Consider the following 21,902-nt stretch of genomic DNA (forward strand, 5'->3'; position numbering starts at 1 on the left):
TTCTCTGCCACCATCTTCACCACTTGCTTCGTGTTTGAATTTTAAGAGATGAGAAGAATATTTTGGTGAAGAGCAATTTCTTCCCATGATTAATGGAGTCAGAGGAGGCTCCTCCAGTGCATGGTGGTCCACTGACACCTCTTTCTAAACACCATATCAATTCCCTTTTGTGTAATGTACGTACAGATTCACGTTAAAGTTTCATTCCTGGATTGCTTCTGCCGTGACCAGATAACAGATGCAGAGTGCAACTGGAATGAATTGATCCTTTTCTGCCATAAGTTCACAAATTGGTTGAATGTCAGTTTATTTGGGGTGGGTTTTGTACTTGCAGTATTTCTGCAAGTGAATTAAGACTGGATCTGCTACTTGAGTAGCCTTCCTTTAAGCACAGTTTTGTAAGTTGCTGTGTGATTTCTTTCTGTATTTTGAGGGTGTCTTGTTAGTCCTTACCCCTTCCCCTCCAACGTGTGGTCTCTCAGTTTCTTAGGTTCTGGAGATCAGGGCTCAGGAGGACTCGCCAGTTCTTTTAAAAACAACTAACTTCTCCCTTCTGTTTCCTTTAGCTGGTTATAACACTAGGGCTAAACAAGATCAGATGATCCACATGGATCTGTGTCCTTTTTCACTTATCTTTTGTAATTTCCTTATATCCTGGGAATTTTGATTACCTTGAGCCCATTTCAGCCAAGTGTAACAGAAGGATACAGATTGCAAAGATAATGCTGTCCTTGAAAGCTTATCATGGCTGAAGTCACTGAAGGAGCCAAACAGATAGCTGCTGTTAAATAAATGTAAAGCTTTTCACATACAGTTCTGCCTGAAAACTTTAGACCCGTGCAGTAGAAGACACAATGATGAGAAAGGAGAATAAAACCTTTTTCATAGCAGTGATGTAATAGGAGATGGAATTGCAGAGGAGTGCTGTGAATAGTGCAGCACGTGACTTGAATCTGCTGCAGGCAGTCGTGATCCTGGTATACGTATATTTGTTACTTGCGAGGGGCCGAAGACCTGGAGAAAATGGATAAGCCCCTTCACGTTAAGGGTGTCTCCAGAGATGGCTGCAAAATGGGAAGGTGCATTTCTTCTCAGGAGGAGATGATTGTGTTTTCCATAGGAACTTTATAAGCAATGACCAAACAAAACATGCTTGAAAACCTCAGGAAAACTGTGCCAGAGGACAAGAAGGATGTTAAATTGAAAATAAAGCAGAAATTCCCCAGTGGAGTTCTTCAGAGTCAGGAGACGTGGCTTGTAGTAAGCCATTACTGGTTTCTCATTTTTCGTACGTTTATGCATAGCATATGAGAAATGCATTTTGTGTCTGGAATTGGAACTTGGAAAACTGAGTTCTGTTTGGGAGTGAGACTTGTCTAGTAAATGGCTAGCTGTGTGACTAGTGAGTCGTTACGGTGTTTGAAATGCTTTTATCTTTCCAGGGTGTACAGTGTAAATGTAAATTTGAATTGGAACTGGTTTGTGTGTATATCCATGCCTGTTGAAAAGGGAGACTTGCATTTGGGTTTTGTTTGTTGTTTTTTCCTTCCCTCAAGCTTTAAAAGAAAAACAAACATCGGTCAACTATGTAAAAGGGAAACCTAGAGATAATTTGAAGGTGTTTAGTTTCATGTTTGGTTTTGGTCTGTGGTTACTAGTATGTGCTCTTTCAATAAACAGTTATTCTGAAACAAAATTTTCTTGTTCTCTGGCTGCTGTTTCAAGAGGAGGAGATAGGAAAAGGTCTGGGGAGATGATGTTGAACAAAATGTTGTGTATTGTAATGGAGGTGTCTAAGTAATACCTCCATTAAATCATTGTCCTGAATGGTTTCTCCCTCTTTTTGATGGGGTATTGGGATGCTTTGGATGGAAGACAGAGTTGCATTTTCCAGAAACTTGACTTTGTTCCTGGTCATTCCAGTACCTTTTTCCTCCACATGTGATCAAACATTAAATATTGCTTATGGCTTTACTGCGGTAGCTCAAGGTAATGCACCAGATGTGCTTTGATCCTCCTTGCCTTAGGGGCCAGGACAGCTGAGGCTGCTTAGACATGTGTCTGCTGTACCTGAAACAGAGCTTCTAGCTCTGGTCACAAATGTGCAGGCACATGGCTTCTGCTCTTCAGAGGGCCAGAGGCTCAGGTTTTCATGGTTCTCAGTCTGAAGTCTGTCAAGCATAAGGCTATAGGAGTAAGAGATAATCCATATTAGAAATTTTAGAATCGAGTAATTTTGAAGCCTTAATTTGGTGGGATTTTTCAGAGATGGCAAAGGGCATCTCTGAATATGATTTCCCAGAAAGTTGATAGCCTCTGAGTTCAGACCCCGAATGACTGAAGTAAATCTGCTTGAAGAAGAGTGATCCAGTAAATGTTAACAAGGGCAAAACCACAGTTGATTTCCCCTTCTCTTATTTCTTCTTCCTCTCCTCTTCTTGGAACTGTTATGGCTTAAAAAAAATATATCTCTAAAAAAGGAAGCTATCCAGAGGCAGTCATTTGGTCTGGGGAATGTAAATGCACTGTATGGTTTCAAAAAGATATTAGCTTTTGGAAAAACAACAAAAACAACATAGTACGTGAAGCGTTGGGCACCTCTTCACATAGATGTGTTATTAGCATGCGCTCCCCGCAGCAGCTTGGCTGGCTGGTTAGAGTGTTAAATGTTGGTCAAATGCTAATACAGGCTGTTTGCCTCCCTGACAGTCTGGGAATCTGTTGCGGAGGTGTTTGTTTTGCTGCTTTTGTTTAAAGACTGGGGGTATGGTACTGCCTCAAACCTTGTGGTTACTGAATTACTTAGCTGAGATCAGTCTGCCTCAAGACTCTAACAGAAGTTGCTTTTTGAAGTTGTGTGAAGAATTGCAGGGGCTCGCATGTCTTGGCTGAGGGTTTTCCATTGTCAGTGGTGCTAAGCACGCCAGCTACTTCTGGGAAATTTATCACCTGTTTTTCTACAAAGTAACGGTTCCCTTTTTTTCTCCTTAAGTGGACCTTGGATACTCTTCAGAAAAAGTGGTAGTTGAATATGTGAAATTCAGTGATACATCATATTTTAACACTTCATAATTCTAATTGGAAGCTACTGGCATAATAAAGAAAAACATGTAAGAGAGGCGCTGCAGGAATTTGCTTTTGGAGGACACTAAATCAAGTAAGAGTTACTGTAGCTGTGGTTTAAAACAGTTTATATACACTCTGTTGAGTGATGGAAGAAGGGTTTGCTACAGCTGCACTTTGTTTTTAACTCTTGAAGAGGCGATTCCTTCCAAACTAATGCTGAAGCTGTTTGTCCTTATTTCATATACTTTTTTTTTGGTCAGATTGTCCCTGACCTTGTCCTGGCCTTATATAACTGTGTAGGTTGGCGTATTGATGTGCTGTATGGCTCCATAAAAACACTGCCTGTTGCTGTGATCTCCAGATCTGTCACATCCCAAAACCTGGGAGTTGTAAACGCATCTTGTAGATTTGGTGTAGGAGTACATCTACTCGAAAGGCCTGCAAGTTATGGAGCTGTGTTCTCCCATCAGTGGTCTGTGCATGGCATTACGGTTGTGTTCACGTTGCGCCACACACACCTTCCTGCAGTTATGTAGAAGAATTTTAAATATAATCCCTGGTATATTTGAAATAGATTTTAAGGCCTAATGAAATGTGGTCAGGACTGAGCTATCTTGTAAGGCAACTGGAATGCTGCTCAACAGGCCTGAAAAGTGTTCTTAGCCTGCTACTTGTATAGTCCCAACCCAAGGCTGGTTTAAAACCCAGTCAAGCTAGTCATATAGAGACAGTTTTAATAAAGGATGATTAATCGACTAAACACAGGTGTTTTGCTAGTAAGAGAATTTAGTATATAGAAACTGCTTGCTCTACCTAAGATTTTAATAAACATCTTGAAGTCTTTCTCAGAATTGTGTGAGATGAAAACTAGTGGAAGAAAGATGAAGAAGATGGTGACCTAAAAGATGACCCTGAAACTGAAGCAAGAATTGGAACAGAATGATGAGAATCAGCTGAAGCTGTGGAATAAAATGGACTTTTGAAACTGATGAAGAACGAAGAGCTAAGAGTTCGTGGCGAAACACCGAATACTTTTGTATTGCATAATGTTATGTAGAATCTTATATACAGAAGATATTTTTTATTAGCCACTGCCGGTCACTGAGGTGATGGCCCAACTCTGAGTTGTTAATAAAGCCAGCCTAGAGATACCCACAGTCTGGCAAAATTCTTTAACAGGTTACCAGCGTGTTCTTCCTGCAGAGACTGGCTTCGCTTCTGAAGAGTTCAGTGTCCTGTGATGTGCTCCATTGTGTCATGTGCTGATTTGAAAAAACAAAAGGGAGGAAAAAAAACCCTAACCATGTCTCCTTTTTCTCTTTGGGAGTTGCTTTGTTCTAAGCTGGCTCTAGGCTACACAAGACTTAACTGGCGCCTGCCTTGAGCATCATGGTGGAAGTGTCTGCACCATTCTAGCTGAGGGCAGTGTTCTCCTCTTGCCATGAAGAGTTGCTGCAATGAAGTAAAAAACTGTGAAGTACTTGAGATCATAGTGAGAGTCTGTAATCTTTTGTTAAACACATTTTGATGCTATTGTTTAGTGTTACATGAATAGCTGTGCTGGTACTGTGAAATAGATGTAGTTTTTGTCCTAAAGAACTGTATAATGGGTGATGGAGAAAAGTACAGCAATTCATATAACTCATGTTCATTTTGCACCCAATTTTATATAAATTGTTCTGAATAAAGGCAGTGTTAATTATAGAATTTTCCTTTTGAGTTTCATTTTTTGCAGCCTGAAAAATACTTTCATGAAGGTCTCTTGTGTTGCTTACTCTCACAGTCACAAAGACACTAACTTGCTTGATATCTCTATTCCTTCTTTCCTTCTTTCCTTCTCCAGGTGTTGCTTTACTCTTTGTACACCTGTCTTTGCCCAAGTTTGTCCCCAGATCCCAGATTCTCTGAACTTGCTGCTGTGTTCATTATCTCTGTCTACCTTGGGCTCTTCACTGTTTGACTTCTCTGAGCAAGCAAGGGAAGCTTGATGGTGTACAAAATCTGGACTTTTGCTGCCGTTTAGTGTTTGTGGACTCCTCATGACATATAGCTACAGGCTGGGGGGGACTGTGGCTAGTCCAGTAGAACTTTGCTTCTGAGGGTTGTTGTCTGCCGCCTGAGGACCTGCTTAGATGTCTGTCTCCTGGACTTAGGCCTGGGGCAGTGACATTTACAACAAGCTTCTGTGCAAAGAGGAATTTCCAGTTGAAAGGAGGAGAAGGAGATAGGAAAAGTTCTGGGGAGAAAATGTTGGTCTTGTTTTCTGTGAAGTATGACTCTTTATTGTAATTTTTTTCCCCCACTGCTTCTAAGTTGGTCAAATTCCTGTAGGTCTTAAGGGACAGTAGGGAGTACCTGCTTGTCAAATTTACAAACCTGTACTCCAAAGCATTGCTATCTAAACTTGATTTGAGAAGTCATTTGACTTGTTTTAAGTATTTTTTCAATTTTTCTGGAATGTTTCTGAATGTTTCGATTGTTCTGGAAATCATAGAAATTGGAAAAAATTCAGCCCAAGCAAGTGAAATCTCACAAAAAACTGAAGTCAGTTGAAAGCAGGTCATGGGGAATTTGGAAGGCACGTAATATCAGTGCCACCAGCACTGCCTAGAGTACCCTAACCTGTGCTGCTGTAAAAGTATCTCAAACCTTTGTAAGTTATTTCCCTCATCTTTGCCCTCTTCTGTCTATGTGTTTTCCCAGCGAAAGCCAAATCCAAATGTGGTGCCACGTTCTTCCCCTGCGCTAGCGGGATCCACTGCATCATCGGCCGCTTCCGCTGCAACGGCTTTGAGGACTGTCCCGATGGCAGCGATGAGGAAAACTGCAGTAAGTGCGAGCCTGCTCGGGAGTGAGGCTCCTTCTTTTTCTTTAAGCTAAATACTTAGAAAGGAAGCATTTGTTAGCCTTCAGTTTCTGAGTCAGATATTCTCCCTGTCATATATGACCCAGATGATCCTTGTGCTTTTTACTTTATAAATGACAGTCTTTTTTATTCTTAAGGTCCATCTCAGTCTGGGTTTGTGTATAATGCCTGACTGATAGGTCAAGCTCCTCTGTAACTTTGAATTGAGATTTAAGCTGCATGTTTGCTTTGAACAGGTTCTCTGAACTCGTAACTCCAATTGGGAAAATATAAAATGGGACTTAAAATTGTTTAATATTTATTTGCCTGTTTTTTGTCACTGAAGGACATGACTTGTTCATCAGGAGATTTAGGTTTCTTTCTTTGTACACGTTCTCAAACAACAAAAAAAGCACATAAAATGTTATTTAATGAAACAGTTTTTGGGAAGGAGAAGGAGCTTCTCGGAGTTGGAGATGCCTGCCAGTGCACTAGCTTCAGCTGCTGTTCAGCAGCTTGCAGGGAAGTCACAGCAGAGAGATCGGCTGAAGTACTCCTTGAACTTGGGTTTAAACCCCCAGTGTGTGGCTGCATGGATCCATTTGTATCTGGAAGTCTAGCAGGGATATGTCATAGCAGTAAGGAAAGGTTACGTTCGATCCAGCAGCTCTGTTGCTATTATGAGAAGCTGGTAAAAGCATGGGTCTGTAGGTGGAAGCTTGCAGCAAATACTTGTGCATTCTCCTGTTGGAGCACACCAAATGTTTCCTTTTAATGACATTTAGAGGTCAGGAGGAGGACAACAGACACCAGCTTTCAGAGCTAACAAAAGGGGTGATCTTTACGGTTGATCTATCACTGTCTGCTTCTTGCAGGACTTGCCTTTCTTGCTTGTGTGCTTTCCCCCACAGCATGAGCATCTCTTGAGGTGCTGCTGTCTGTTGTTGGCCTAGAGAGGCTGGTTTGGGGCTGGGAGGACTATGGCAGGGAGACAGCACCTTTGTGGAGCAAGTGGAGCTAGAGAAAGAAGATTGAAGGCCAAGGAAATTACTTTGGGTTATGCTTAAACAAGTGGACTAGGAAGAAGTTTTGACAAAAGTGCTTTGAATATCCTTGATGTGGCGTACTGACAAGTGGCAGATCTCACCTGAAAATGCACCAGCTCATGGAGTTGGTTATGAATGACATAATTTCCCGTGAGCTTGTGGGGTGTAGCTCCAACGGGACCTTACAGCTGCTGATCTCCCCATTTCTCTATGCCCTTTAAGCACACACTTGGTATTTTCTAGCATATCCAAGCATCTAGTCACTGTTTTTGTGTATGCAGAGGAATAACAGTGTAGGCCCTGAAGTGACCTGGAAAATCAGTGTGCTATGCAAGGTTGCAGCAGTGTCAGACCAAAGGGGATTTAGCATGTTCATGATAAACATGCTTTTTTGGGGGGTGGAGGAATTGGGAGTGTTTGTTATACAGGTTATATGCACGGCAGACTTTAAAGTTTTGTGAGTTTTTTTAAAGACTCTTTAAAGGCAGCTCTTACTTTAAAGAACAAGAAACGAGAAGCCACTTAGTATATGAGAGCTGTAATCCCCTTTGTTACTGTGACAGAGAGGCACTTTGAAGCAGGCAAGGCATCTAAACATCTTTTTTAAGGATTTCAATTGGAAAGTTGCATTCCATTTCAGTCACCTCATTACCAAAAACTGGCATGAGTTCAGAGAAGACTGCCAAAAGTGATTAAGGGGCAGAGAGAGTGATTTATGAGGAGATATTAAAAACTGCTAAATTATGCATATCTCAGCTAGGTGATGACTGTGTTGGAAGATAAGGCTGTATATGCTGTATATGAAGGGTGCAAACACTGTTCAAGGTAGTTATGTATGCTGGACTATAGCTAAGAGTAGAGGGATGAAATTAGAAAACTAATATGAATATCAAGGAAACTTTCTTGACAGTGAGATGCATTGAAGCTGTGCTGTAATCTGCTAGAAGTGGTGAAAACTGCACTGCTTGAAGCTTAAATGAAATTAGACATAGCATCTTATGGCATATTTACTACTGGGTTTGGCGTGGGTGAGAAGACTGCTCTACCTAAATGAGTCTGCTTAAATACTATTCTGGTTTTGCTCTGTGTGCAACACTGGGCCTTATGTGAAAGGATTTTCTGGGCGCTACTGTAATGTGTATATTACCCTTAAAAAGGAAGTTGAAAAATTGAAACACTAAGAAGTTGAGAAATATCAACATTGCCATTGTATGAATTCAAAATAGTGAGGAGGATGGGGGAAGGTGAAAAAAGACAGAAGTAGAGGTAAATAAAACACTGCCTGGCAGTTCTCAGCCAGGGTTGTTGGCTTATAATATGAAACTTGAGCTAAACTGAGTTTGTTGCAATGGGATGCAACAGGCAGTGTTTATGGTAGGCAGTGCTACCCTCCATATGTCTTCAGCGTGAGCAAATGCTGAGCACCGAACAGTGAACGTGATAGGGGCTCTCATGAAAGTGAACAGAAGGCTATCACAACTGTGGGTGGACTAAATCTCTGCTAATTTTAATGAATCTTGCATGAATTAGAAATTTCAGCACGCTCTGTTTAGAGAGACAAGGTTGGTTGGATTGCGGAGTTACTCCCACATATTCAGCGAATTGACCCATTGTGGCCTGTTGTCCTTGATTGCTTAACGGCTATTTCGCAACCTGGACAAGAGAATTTCTAATGAAAGATCTTACTTTCTCTTTTCACAGCAGCAAATCCCCTGCTTTGCTCTACTGCCCGATTCCACTGTAAAAATGGTCTTTGTATTGATAAAAGTTTTGTGTGCGACAGTCAAAATAACTGTCAAGACAACAGTGATGAAGAAAGCTGCGAAAGCGCTCAAGGTAGGCACGGGGTTTTTATTCTATTCTCCAATATTATACCAACTCAAATTAACGTGGAACAGGCTCAGTAGAAACTACAATTCTGTTGGCTTGCTCTGTGTTGGCTAGAGCTGTTGTTTCCTAATTCTGCAAATAATGAGAGTGAAATGTGGATTATGTGTGTATGTGTGCATATATACATTTAATTCTCAGTTCTCAGAACAGTGGTATCTTTTCCAGATCAGTAAAAATGCACTTTTGCAGGAAGTGCTTGTAGTCTGTGATCCAGTGCTCACTGGAGTTGCTGGGAATCCATGTAGTGACTTCTATGAGAGATGAATTGGACACAGAGGGTTCAGTACTCAAACTTCAGTTTGAAGTAGTTTGGTGGTCTGTCTGTTTACCAGATGAGTACATCTGTGTAGGTTTAAAGCTTTAGATCCTCGTTGCTCATTTACTTTCTGAAAGGCACGTTTCACTGCAGGATGAGTCTACAGTGAAAGAATTTATTCCTACCCTTCCTTGTTTCTGTATCTAGAAAAAAGGATGAGGACAGGGAAGAAAATCTTTGCTTGAAAATTGTTGTGTATTGAGTCTTGTGAGAATCTCAAAACAAAATCTCTGACTTTTTAACTTACATAAGTCTACATCTAGTGCTCCTCAGTTATATTTTCTGTAACTTAATACTATAGTATTTTATAAAATGTGAAGTATATATGAATGACTTGAGGTTAACAAATTTATGTGCATTGGACATTGGCTGCTAAACATTTTAATGTCTGAGTTACCACTGAGAGATCAGGCTAGGCAAAAAATGGGAGATGGTGGATATTTTCAGGGGAGATGGGATGTGCTTGGGCCTATAGGAAGCAGGGCACATGAAGAGAGATAAAGCAGGGTATGAAGGAGGAAGAAATTAGGGAAAATGAAGGAGAATGACTTTAATATCTAACTGCACTGATGATTTAGTCCTCTGTGGGAGAGAAAATAATTCTGAGCTTACCATGGTGATAAATATGCTTGACAGCTCACAGGAAGAGCAACAGCAGTGCCCACAAAACAGGGTTTATAGCAGTGGTGTGCGACAGTCTCCTCTGTGCCATTCCTCTGTCAAACCCATGAGCTCCTTCCTCTGGCTCCATGCGTAAGGGCTGAAGGGGTCATCCTGGGAACTCACCTGCTTGCTGGGCTCCTCGGCAGCCTGCTCAGATCAGAGCCTGGCAGAGGGGGCTGACCTGCCCCTACTCTGTCTGGGGCATGCAAGGGCTGGTGAGGGGCTGATGTGTCTGTATTGCTGCTGCAGCAATGCTGCTGCCCCTGTGCCGAGGATGGAATTGTTTTTCACTGCACACCCAAGGCAGTATCTAATAAGATTAAAGCGGGTGGTAAGGTTTCTTGTTGGGTGTCCTTTTTTTTTTTTTGGGGGGGGGGAAGTGGGTGTTGTTTGGCTTCTGAGGCTTAAAGCAGCAGTGTTTTTTTCCAAGGTTGGGATGACTGCTTCCTCTGGAGATTAATTGGCTGGATTGCCTCCAGGTTGTTTGTTGTCATGACAATCTGCTTTTGGAAGTGACTGTCAGGCTCAGGAGAAGAAAAGAGCTGTATTTCTTGAAGCCATTACTTTTGTCTTTATCTTTGGTCCTTCTGGAAAAGTCAGATTAGTAAAAGATTTAAGCAAAGTAATTCTGTCTGATTCTATGCCTGAAAGAGCCCTAAACACGGAGGAATGAACTATCTCTCATTAGGACCGGGAGCAGCAATGGTTTGTGGGCTTTTTTACTTTAAAAAAAAAAAAAAAAGTCCAAGTGCAGGGTTGGGAATGAGGAGTTCCCAAAATGAAATGCTGGTTGTGGGGAGTGTGGGTGATTGCCTTTACCCTTTGGCAGCTCAGAGCCTCCCTGAATTGCCTTTTGACGGTCTGTAAGTGGATGTTGCTCATGTCTGTCAAAGCGAGGATTAAACAGTATAATGTGCTTTACTTCCCATCTGAATGTGAATGACTCTTCCCTCTGAAGTTTGCAGCTATGTCTGTCCTGCCTTCCAAACACGCCCACGACTATGTGTTAATTGAGAATTAGAGGCTACTGTTAACAGTCTTTCTCACAATCCTTTCTACAGTAGATCTAATTACTGTAATTACAGTGAGTTTTGTGTTAACACAGTACCCAAGAATCCTGGTCATTAACTAGAACTCAAGTGCTCTGGCTATTTAGGGACAGAGGAAAGCAAATCTGTAGAGTGTTATAAAATCAAGGCAGAGGGGTTTTTTCCCACTAGCTGTTATGTTGAATGTGGTAGCTTTAGTTCAGTGCAACTGGTAGTCTGACATACGAGATTGCCCTTGTGTGCTGCTTTTCTGTGTAAAAATGTGTTCATTTAGAAATCACTGAGCTTCTGAGCCACTGTATGATAGTGTCATTATCGCCATTTAACAGATGGGGAAGAGGGGGACATAGATCAGCTAAATGAAATGCCCCCGGAGTGACATCCTGGCTGGTCGGAATACAGCTTCATCCATGCTTCTGTGCTTCAGAGGGATGTCGTGAGACTTAATCAATGTTTGCAAACTGTTTTGAGATACTATGATAATGTGGAATAGAAGTGTGAATTAATTGGCACTTTGCTCTCCATCGGCTCTTGGGTATACTGACACGGTTTTTAAATTAACACCTCTTCCTACTCCTCCATGAACTTAAAAGGCCCCCTTTATCCTGTTGTCATTACTGGAAAGCTCCAGTAGCATATCAGTTTGGTTTCTGTCAGATACTCCTCCGTGCACAAAGATCCGTTCAGTCAGGAAGGGTCACTCTGCAGACTGGGAAAATGGGAATGTGACCCCCTACTGAAAACCGTATTGACCCAGCTTTGACATAAACACTTCAAAATGTGCCATCCTTGATGGATAATAGCTTTGTTAGCATGCTGCAATTTGAGATGAGCCTGAAGCCGTGGCTTTATAAAGAATTAATTTTAGTCGTAAGTAGTGGCAGCTTCTTTTGAGAGGAGAGGGACAGAGGCCCCAGGATTTAGTTGTGAAAATGGGAGGAAGGTCAAATTTTTAAAGTTCCCGCCCCCCTTTTTCCTTACCACTTGTATCTGAGTGTTGCACATCTTACAGAGGTTAGTATGTTGTGGGGAGACTGTCAGTTTAAATGCTTAAACCATGACAATTTAGCAGCATGTGAGACAATTTTGCTCTAATTCCCAACAGTAATTATTTGTAGCTCTTGTAGCTGCCATGTTAAACTTCAGAGCTGTTCCTTTAATCCCACCCCAGCTATACTTTGTTCATCTCCAGTTTCCAGCACTATGGCCAGATGTTTCCCTTAGACTGGAATGTGTTGTATTCATCGAAGTATGTGCTTGAGTTTTGGGACTGGATGGAGGATATAATTGTTTTTTCTAGGGCGTTATTCCGGTTTTAACAACAGTTGCAGCAATTGGAAATTTCTGCTGCTGTTCCATACTTAATGGATCTTAATCCAGGAAAGTTCCTCTCCCCTGAACACTTTTTTTTTCTTACTACTTTAAGGTCTCTCCCTATGCCTCGAATTAGCTGGCAGTGCTAATCATTCACACCGGCTACGTTGGGTGTACTCCTTTGGCCACCTGTCCTTGGGGGGATTCTCTGCTCTGCGACAGGCATCCACTCAATTAGAAGGGAATTCCTCCTCAATATTTTTCAACAACCGTGAAGATTTGTTCAGCTCTAGGACTGAATTTATTCTCCTAATTGCTTTTTATCTAAATGTGTCTTCACAGTGCTTCTTCATTTAGTTTTCTCCTCCATTTTGTATTTAGAGTCTAGAAAGCTTTAACACCAACAAAAGCATACTGGATATTGTAATTCAAGCTCCTTTTCCTTTCATGGCCCTTCTTTTCTTTCCTTCTAAGTTCGCTAAATACCTTTATTAGCTTTAACCCCGTTGCCTAGGAAAGAGGGTTTTATTGCTGGGAGTCTATATATGCACTCTGGTGCTGTAGAGAGAGGCTCTTGTCTTCTGGAATGTTCCTACAATTCTAGCTCTGCAATTGTTAGTAAACACTACCATTGTGGTCAAGTTATAAACCAAATGTTTTGCAGGTGTCTTGAAGTTGATGCCTGCCCCGTGTTTCTACAGTGTATTTGGTAATGTCCACTGTTATACATGGGGATAGCTCCTTTTTTATTTTTGCATATTTTTTCCATTAAATTTGTGTTAGGATTTTGTATTACCCCAATATTCTAAAACAAATTTGGCAGCATGTGCAGCTGTCAGAAGTGTCTGTCCTTTCCTCTGTGGCATGTACAAATTGCTTGTATAAAAATGGGCAGCATGTGAACAAATCAAAAATCTGACCCTGTGTCAAACAAATGGAAAAGAGTTCAAAAGGTTGGCTTACTAAAATTAATTTTAAAATGATAATACAATTTCTGTAATGATAACTTCTGTGGATTCACTTGGAAGGGGACTGGCTGTAATGATAAATATTATGGCCCATCGATGGTGTTTGCACAACTGCATTGCAATGCAAAGTGGGTTTTGGGACTGACAGCCAAGTGGAATAGACACACTCTAAATTTCAGTGAAATACCACAAAACCTAATTTATGAAACATAAATAGCTCTCAGAACATCCCACTCTGTATGGGGCTTGTAAGCAGCCCTTTGCACATGGCAAATTGAAACTCTGAAATTCCCAGATGCTGTGGTATCACTTAGACATCCCAAAGCTTTGTAGTTGGATCCTGGCTGCATACATTTCGTTTTATCGAGTCTCTCTTTGACTCATTATTGACTTAGTCTGTAAACTGAAGCTCAACTTGCAATTACTGTGCATCATTTTAGGCCAGATTCAGCCTACAGCAGGAATTTAATACTCAGAGGCAGACTAAATAGAAGCAGAAATTTAAGGAAGGATACAAATGAAATGTCACTGGATGTTTTATTAAATGAAGGCTTTGCTTAAGCGTATTTAGCTCTCTAATATCTCTTGTTTGTAACACTTGCCTTTCCTCTGTTCCTCCATTCCCCGATTAAGTCCAGGTTTCCTCCTATTTCTTTTTTTCTCTCCTCATAAGATTATTTGAGAGGGTTCTCATCAAGAAAAATACTGACCCATCTGCATGGAGACTAAAAGGTAAGGTGAGCTGCCATAGGCAGGTGTTAATGTTAGTTGGTACTGATATTTCAGATGGCCAGTAAGTTCATCTGTGCATTTATTTCAGCAACATGTGGACACCACAGTCCCTGCTACCTCCCAGGCCAGTCTGTTGTTTGCAAACTTGATCATTTCATTTGAACAGCAGATAATAACACAGGCATAATTGTAGACGGTCCAGACTCATTCAGAAGCGTGAAACTGTGAGAAGAATTCTTACTTCACTGTTCATTGAGGCTTTGCAATTAAAGTACTGATAAATAGATGTGGGGGTCTCAGGGAGAGGTCCAGGCAGCTGGTACAACTGGATTTGAGTCGCTTCGTCTTGCAGCTCCCTCAGCTTGCCAAGATGACAGGGTTTTGTTACAGAACAGGCACAGAACCTGAGGAAGATTTTGTGGATCAGCACATTGCTCCTGCAGCCACTTTGGCCTAGCATTTTGGCAGAATAATAATAGACATGCTGCCAAAATGTTAGGCTACCACTGTTTGGAGAGCAGTTACTCTATTAAGAGGAGCTAAAATGTGACAAGCAGTGATTTCAGGTCTTCAAATGGACAGCAGACTTACTTAAAAGGGTGTTTGTAGATCTGGGAGGTGTCTAGCCTCTTCACCCGATCTCCTGCTCAGCCCACCTTCGATGGCTTGAAAGCCCGAAGCAGTTACCAGCAATTATCAGATGATGACTTGGCCAGTGTAAAAATCAGTTTTTTGACCTAGATCAAATCTTAAACAACATATCACTGTATCACTGGAAGCTCCTCATGTTTGTCAACAGCTCTAGCAGGGAAAAAAAAGAAAGAAAAAGAGGATTTGGCAACAGTCACCTTGCCCTGAAAGCAATTCCTTGAGGACAGGGAACTGACTGTGTCTCCAGCTCACATCACACCTGTTCTGTAGGCAGGTGTACTTCAGGGTGCTGATGGAAGCCTTCCCTCAAGTCACAGCTTACTCCCCTGATGGAAGTGCCGTTCTTACAGGAGTGACTTATTGCACTCTTGCTGTAATACCATGGGTTTTAATTTTTTTTTTTGGTTGGGTCTGACATTGCAGTTCTCAAGATGGTTACAAAAACAGTACGTGCAGGTAGTGACCATGTATCAGCTACTTTCAGCCAGTGGCTGATGAGGGGAGCTGGGAATTGAGACTGTAAATGTCATGGTTTTTTTCCTCACCTGTGAAGAAATGAAATGTGAGCTCTTAACAATTATGTCCGGATATTTTTACCTTCACTGTGTGGAATTTAGGCCTAATTAACAGTTCCAGGAAAAGCTGATGACATGAATATCCAGTTTCTTTGCCTGTGCTTCAAAACTTAAAAAAACAGGTGATAAAATGTCATGCTAGAGGAAGACAAGTTTGAAATAAAGGACATTCTTTTTCCCCATTATTATTGAAGCTAATTAAATTACCTGTTGAGCTCTCATTAGTGAAAATCGATTCCTTTCAAATACATTTTCCACAAGTTTTTAACGGCATGTAGATATTGGAAATACACCGTATGTATTGGCATGTCACACCGTGTCCTGGCTGCTGAACTGCATTAACTTTTCATAGATGTCTGTGTCATTCAATTGTGCAGGACCGTGGGTGCCAGCCCACAGCCTTTTTTGCTGTTAGTGGAGGGAATCCGAATAAAAGGCACAGATCTTTGACTTGCTCTAACACAAAGTCTACTCCAGGTAGGGAGACTAAGTGCTTTTTCTACAGGTATTCTAGAAAAGGATCATAGCATTTGTATTTAAAATGAAACTTTCATTTTTGTTAGTACAGGTTTCAGTACTGGGACAACCTGGTTTTTATGTGAAAGTGATAGTTGTCATAGCAAACGTGTGTCAGGGAGGAATGACAGCAGAAGTTTCCTGGAGAAGAGAAGCTCTTGCTAGCAGAGAGGGAGTTAGCTTGGCTGTCTCTACTCTTCCTAGTCCTAACCCTCATCCATGAGATCAGCCTGCCCCAACCTGTAATTCTACTTCCAAGCCCAGCTGGGAGCTGGTCTGCACAGCTCTCCTGTCAGGTCTGGCCCATCAGCCCTGCAGTTCCAGTCAAATGGCAAAACCTGTTCTTCAGCTTGGGGTAGATTTTTCATTTTGGTTTTACCCTTGGCAGCTGCCAGCAGTAAAGTTGGAAGATGTGGCTCCTAAAATCACAGGCTGCAGTTCTGCTCCCAGCTGAAACTAGTTTTGCACGTGGTTAAAATCCGTGTCTTTTCATAACTTCACTTATATCTGGGAATAATTTGTGACGTGTGAGCTCTGTCAAAGCTTGTATGTGTGTTCTTACTCAAATTTAAAACCACAAGCAAAGCCAACATGGCCAGGTGTAGAAGTGTCTCTGTTCAGATGTTGTAGCAGTTTAATACATAATCAGTTATGTCATTGACCTAAAGCAGTGTGTTTGCACTGTAGCCAGTCCCTTGGAGCAGGGTTACCAAGATCTGTTGAAAAGTTTTACTGACATCTGCTCAACAAGAATAAACGCAGTGACTCCAGGTCAGCCAGATGTCTCTCTAGCTAGAAACTGCTGGTGCAATGCACTTGACTCATAAGGAGGAGAGCAGCTAGAAAGGCAGAATTGTCCTCAGGAAGGTGGGTAACCCCATGTGTGCAGGACCTTGATAGGTCTGGGCAGTTTGTGTCTGTTATTTTGAGAAATCCTTGCTTAGAGTAATTCTGCTTTTTCTCTAAGTGGTTTCACTGTGCTGGCATAGCTACAGTTTCACTCTGCCTTACAGAAAATATGGCTTTATATCATATACAGGAGAAAGAAGGGTATGGAAAACTGAATTTGGGGGGGATACCTTGCAACTGAGCTGGTATTAACATCAAAGTGTCTCCCTCACTATGGCTTCATGCCCACTCCTTCCAAATGCTGGTCCTGGCCAGGTCAGCAGGAGTGTTAACTTTCTGCAGCTGAAGCAAATGGCATTTGTTTCTTTATTGCAGGTCACACTTAAGTTGCTGTACCAGTGTGCTGTATTCACTCTGGAGCATAAACTACTTCAGGGTGATTTTTAAAAGCCAAGCAAGTTGCCAGCCAGGGTTCCAGAAAAAGGTATTTAATACTGCCTGATCTAAAACTAGCAAGTGAAACTCGATAAGTAAGTGGATTACCACAAAAAAGAAAAGTTTCTTGCCAGGCTTTAGATTAAGCCAAGATTCATCCTCAGCCAAGCATTTCAGTACCTGTAAATCTGTGAAGGATGAGGCTGTTGAATTCTAGCTTTCCCTTCTTTGCTGCTCTTGCATTAAAACTTGTGTCCCAGAGTCTGATCAAGCTTCCTTGGAAAGCTGGGCACTGCAGCGGATTTTCTTCTGCCTGCTGAAAATTGTGAAGTCGTGAGAGACATCATGCCAGTCTTCAGTCTGTGTGCTGTGCCCTGAGCTTGCCATCTCACGTTACCAGATAGTCTGTGCTAATTTGCCATAAAGGATTGTGTTAAAAATCCATATTTATGAGGGATGTTAAAAACATAAAGCAATTATATGGTTTTCAATTACATAAACATCAACATGCAATGGGAATTAGAAGCTCGATAATTAATTTTCTGTCTTTTTGTAATATAGAGTCTATGCAAACAGTAAAACCTGGAGAACAAGTAGAGGGAGGAGTGAGGAGGGTACAGTGCCATAAAATGCTTTTAGTATCTCTATTCAAAATCGGTTCAGATGTCGAAGTAGATATTGGCTGTTAAGGGAGGTAGCAGCCTGGTGAGTGGGAAGCACTCACTGGGTGCAGGAGTCCTGTTCGTCCCTATGCCCTATTAGTGAAGTAGTGTTTCCACTAATGTGGCTGAGGTTGGGCAATGGGGGTGCTGTTCATGTGTCCTGAGCACAGAGGTGGCAACTAGAGCTGCCTGGTGCTTCCTGCGGATGGCCTGGTCAGTGACCTTGGGCATTCCGAGCTAACGCCTGTCATATACCAAACTTACAACCTTTGAAAGCTTTATGAAAGACTGTGAAGTCATTTGAAGAAAATTAATATCATTAATCATTTCTTAAACGTATCTGTCACCTGAAGTGCACCAGCTGGTTACTGTGGGGTCTGGGCATTGATGCTGAATTACATCCTCCAGGGCTTCAAAGCAGAAGCTTTCAAGGCTTCGTTTATTCTAATAGCTTTATTGCACCACAGTAAATGCAGTGATTACCAACTACTTCTTAAGTGGAAATAATTTTGGGCACCTCCTGTTTTTGTTAAGAGGTTAGGAAACATGTTACGCTGCACTAAAACCTGTGTGAACTAAAAGCTAGATTGTCCGTTTGTTCAGCTGTTTATTCTTAGATTGTCATTTCCCTTTGCCTCCTACATGGTGAATAGCTAGCAAACACCAACCTCGTTTTACTGATGGCTGTCTAGGAAAAGGCTTTTAGGCTTTCTGAGGCAGGTTTTTCCAGGGTAAAAGGTGCTCATGTTTTACCCTTTACAGAAGACTTAGGACTGTTCTTCTACAGAACAAATTCTAGAAGGGTTTTCTTCAAGAAAGGTTTTCTGAACTAAAACTTGAACTATTGTGTCAGTTAACCTTGAAGTCCATGGTGGCTGGACCCTTGCTGACTCGTTTGCAAGGAGGTAGTTTGGACTTGGCTGGAGGGAAAGGGATCATTATGTGCAATTAAATGGAAGCTTTGCAAGGTGTTTGGCACGATGCTTGTAAGAACCTGTAGCTGTAGGAATGTTGTAGGGGAAAGAGAGTGTCCTTGCGGTAAGTGACTAACCTGCTGTCAAATTTAATTTTCTTTTTTCACACTCTAGAAGCAGAACACAATAGGCATGTGACTTCAGGAAAGCAATGCTGTGGGGGAAGTTATATCTTTGTTTAATAACTGGACGACTGTGATCAGCCAGGAAAAGGCGAATGAAAAGACCATATGTTCTGTTCAAAAGCTAACAAATTCCAGGCTGAATATTTTCTGTTGTTTTTTCTTACTATTAAAGCCAAATCTGTCTGGCCAGATTGGAACGTTATATTGGTGATCGGTGAGATAGAGAGATTGTTCAGAGATGGGCTCAGACAGCAGGGTGGCTACAGCAGGTACGGGAGGACTGAAAGTGCTGTTGTGATAAAAATGAGACGTGGTGGCACTGAGCAGAGCCAGGCTTGCAAATAGGGGTGGACATCATAGGTAGAGGCTTAAGCCATTCTCCTACTTTTTGTTTTGTTTTGGTTTTAGTTTTGTTTATGAAAGGATCGCCCTGCCACAGTCTTGTTATTTGCTGTTGTAGGGAGCCAGCTCACATAATTAAGACTGAGATGGTGATAACCTTCTGCTCTTACGCACACACAGTCAATTTTGTGATGAATCAGCTGCCAAGGTTTACATTCCTGAGCCCAAAGTTCTTGTTGTTTCCATTGAGCTCTAAGTACGAGTGTGACTGAATCGCTGAGTGTTTGCAGAAGCCATGGTTGGTCTGTCCCTTGTTTTCCAGACTGCCTTTTCCACCACCTCTTGATATATAAATCCTAGAGAGCTAATGATTAGTTGGCAGCCATATGAGATCAGATTCTAGTCATGACTGATAGTTGCACGAAAATACCCAGAGAGAACCTTTCTGGCCAAGCTGGATGTAATTCAAGACTCTGTATGTGAAGGAGTGCTGGCTGGAGGTGCCTGAGGAGACCTGAGCTTGCCTGTTGGAGAGAGGTAGCAGCACAACGCCTTTGCAAGCTATACGGCCTATCTGAAAAGGAAACCAAGCAACATGGAAAAACACTGTGAAATGAGTTAACCTTTGAATAATGAATTTCCCAGCAAGGTACAGGAATGCTTTTGGTTTGTGCCTTTCTTATCTGTACATCAGTAATATGGTCGGTCTTTTCAGAAAGCCTAGTGCAGATACAGAGTAGAGAAAACATCCCAAACCTGTTCCTGTGCTCTTTCATTCATCGTTTCACCCTCGCCATATTCTCTACTTTCTCTTGTTGGAAAAACTCCAAGCAGTTTATTAAGTTTTTGCTTGTAAAAAAATTGTCAAATTTGTGCTTCCCTGACAATTTTTTATTTTATTGCATTCTTTCCTGTAAGTCATCAGGGGCTTTTTCTCACTGTTTCCTGTTGCTTGTTTGGTTTCTGGTTTCTTTCTCCAGTTTTTGTATCATGCTCTCTCTTCACGTGTTTGTTTTTGGCTTTTCTGGAGGTATCAAACAGGAACTATACATTCAGACTTCAGTCCACTACCTACAGTTAAAACACTACGAAGTTTTGTTGCCCTGCTCAGGTAAATCTCTCCTACTCAATCATTGTTCTCATATTTAGTGTCACCCTGCAGGGGCAGAAAGTGGTCTAGGCTTAAAACACACAAACAAATAGAAAAGAAACCCAAAACCTGCATGTGGGGGAAATCACACATGTCCCTGAGAAGACTGGACATACATTCCTTCCTGTTCTGTCCAGTCTCTGAAATGAGCCACATCTCTCCAATATGAGTGCCAGACAGTGGTCCTCTGAGAACATTGTCAGTTGGCGATATTGATAGCAAATGTGTGTTTACTGATTATAATTTAAGCAGAGGTTGCGATATTAATGTTCAAAGCTGTCTGCAAGTCACAATCAGGTGAGAAAACGAGTCAGTTTTTGCGCTGGTTGTGCTAAAGCTGTTAGAGCAGGAATTTCCTTTCTGCCTATTACACAACATGATTTGTACTGCTTATATTTTATGGCCTTGACTTAAAGTGTATGTCACGAGTTTCTCTGCCACTGACAGCAGTTCCCTGCCTGTGGTTTGCTAGGTGGGGGCAGTCTCCTGATGCGTTTGACAACAAGGTGCGTGTGTTGGCCACAGCACATTCCTGCTGGACACAGAACCAAGCACTCGCAGTGGCAGGGGGATCTGGAAAGATGCTGCTGAATTAAACATCTGCTAGAGGAGGAATTTTCCCCAGGAAGTGGGTTAATAGTCCACTTCTGGAGTGTAAGCTCGGAGTGGCCGTTCCGCCAGCCCCCGGCCAGGCACAGCACATGGCAGCACGGGCAGCACTGCAGCAGTTGGTGTGCAGGGCAGGAGCTGCACCATTTGGAGTTACCCACTCATGTACTGAAGGGGAGGAGGGAGAGGAAGCCTTTGCAGCTGGGTGGAGTGCAGGCTGCTGCCAGCAGTTGTCTGGAAGCATCCCTCACTGCTGTGAGATCTGTCAGTGGTGCTTCAGTGAAAAATCTCCCCCCGGGTTTTTGATGTTTTTCAACCACAAGTCTTTGTCATTTGCAACAGGGTGGAGTTCTCTGCAATGCTCTTCCCCAATTTTCAATTGTGGGAGCTGAATGAAGGGAGAGGGGAGAGGAAGAAAATACTTTTTAATTCCTTCCTTTCCAGGGGCTACATACTGCCTCCCCAAAACTGTTACATAACTCTTATGGTAGTTGCCTCTGCAATTGCATTTGTAACATATTCTGTCTCTTCTCCTAGTAGTTAGAAGGGGCTTCTTTGTGGTTTTGCTTGCTCTCTCTTTTTTTTTTTTTTCCCCATACCCTTTTTCTTCTAATTTTACTACACAGTGAGAGCACTAGGGAAATGAAGAGGGTGCTGTGCACCTCTGCCCTTTTTACACTGAGAAAGGAATGTGTGTCTTTTGTGTAGGCTGTGGCTATGTCCCAACAAGAAAGCCAAAAACTATGATGATGGATTTTTTTCCAAAAATATCTGTTTAGATGCACAAGTAAGGTCAACTTTTAGTAGTTTTGTGCTCTTAGGGTGTTTGAAAAGATGACTCTTTTTATGTAAAGTCAATATTTTTTTTTAAAGGAGGTAAATAATGAAGCACCAAAGAAAACTTAATGCAAGCAAAACTTCTCCCTCCTTGCAAGAACACTGACTTTAGCAGATATCACACAGACTTTATTTTCACTTCCCTTGTTGTTAGAGGCTGGAAAGAGGATGTCCACTGCTTGACAATTCAGTTTGCCCTCTGCAACACCACTCTGTCGTGCTTTGTTCAGTGGAAGTTTCAAGGCCTTGGGTCGTGAGGATTTTATGTACCTGCAGTTCTCACAACAA

At 41.9% G+C, this 21,902-nt stretch overlaps 1 protein-coding gene across 3 annotated transcripts in view; it reads left to right on the forward strand.

The window, feature by feature from the left end:
* LDLRAD3 (low density lipoprotein receptor class A domain containing 3) overlaps nt 1–21,902 on the forward strand; it is a 110,082-nt gene that overhangs the window by 49,108 nt on the left and 39,072 nt on the right. For all 3 annotated transcript variants that reach the window (XM_074909068.1, XM_074909069.1, XM_074909070.1), the window contains exons 3-4: nt 5,770–5,895; nt 8,659–8,793. In XM_074909068.1, coding sequence (XP_074765169.1) covers nt 5,770–5,895; nt 8,659–8,793 — 261 coding nt within the window. The remainder of the gene's footprint in view (nt 1–5,769; nt 5,896–8,658; nt 8,794–21,902) is intronic.

This window comes from Athene noctua, chromosome 6 (genome assembly GCF_965140245.1).
Source record: "Athene noctua chromosome 6, bAthNoc1.hap1.1, whole genome shotgun sequence".
In the NCBI taxonomy this organism is placed as follows: domain Eukaryota; kingdom Metazoa; phylum Chordata; class Aves; order Strigiformes; family Strigidae; genus Athene; species Athene noctua.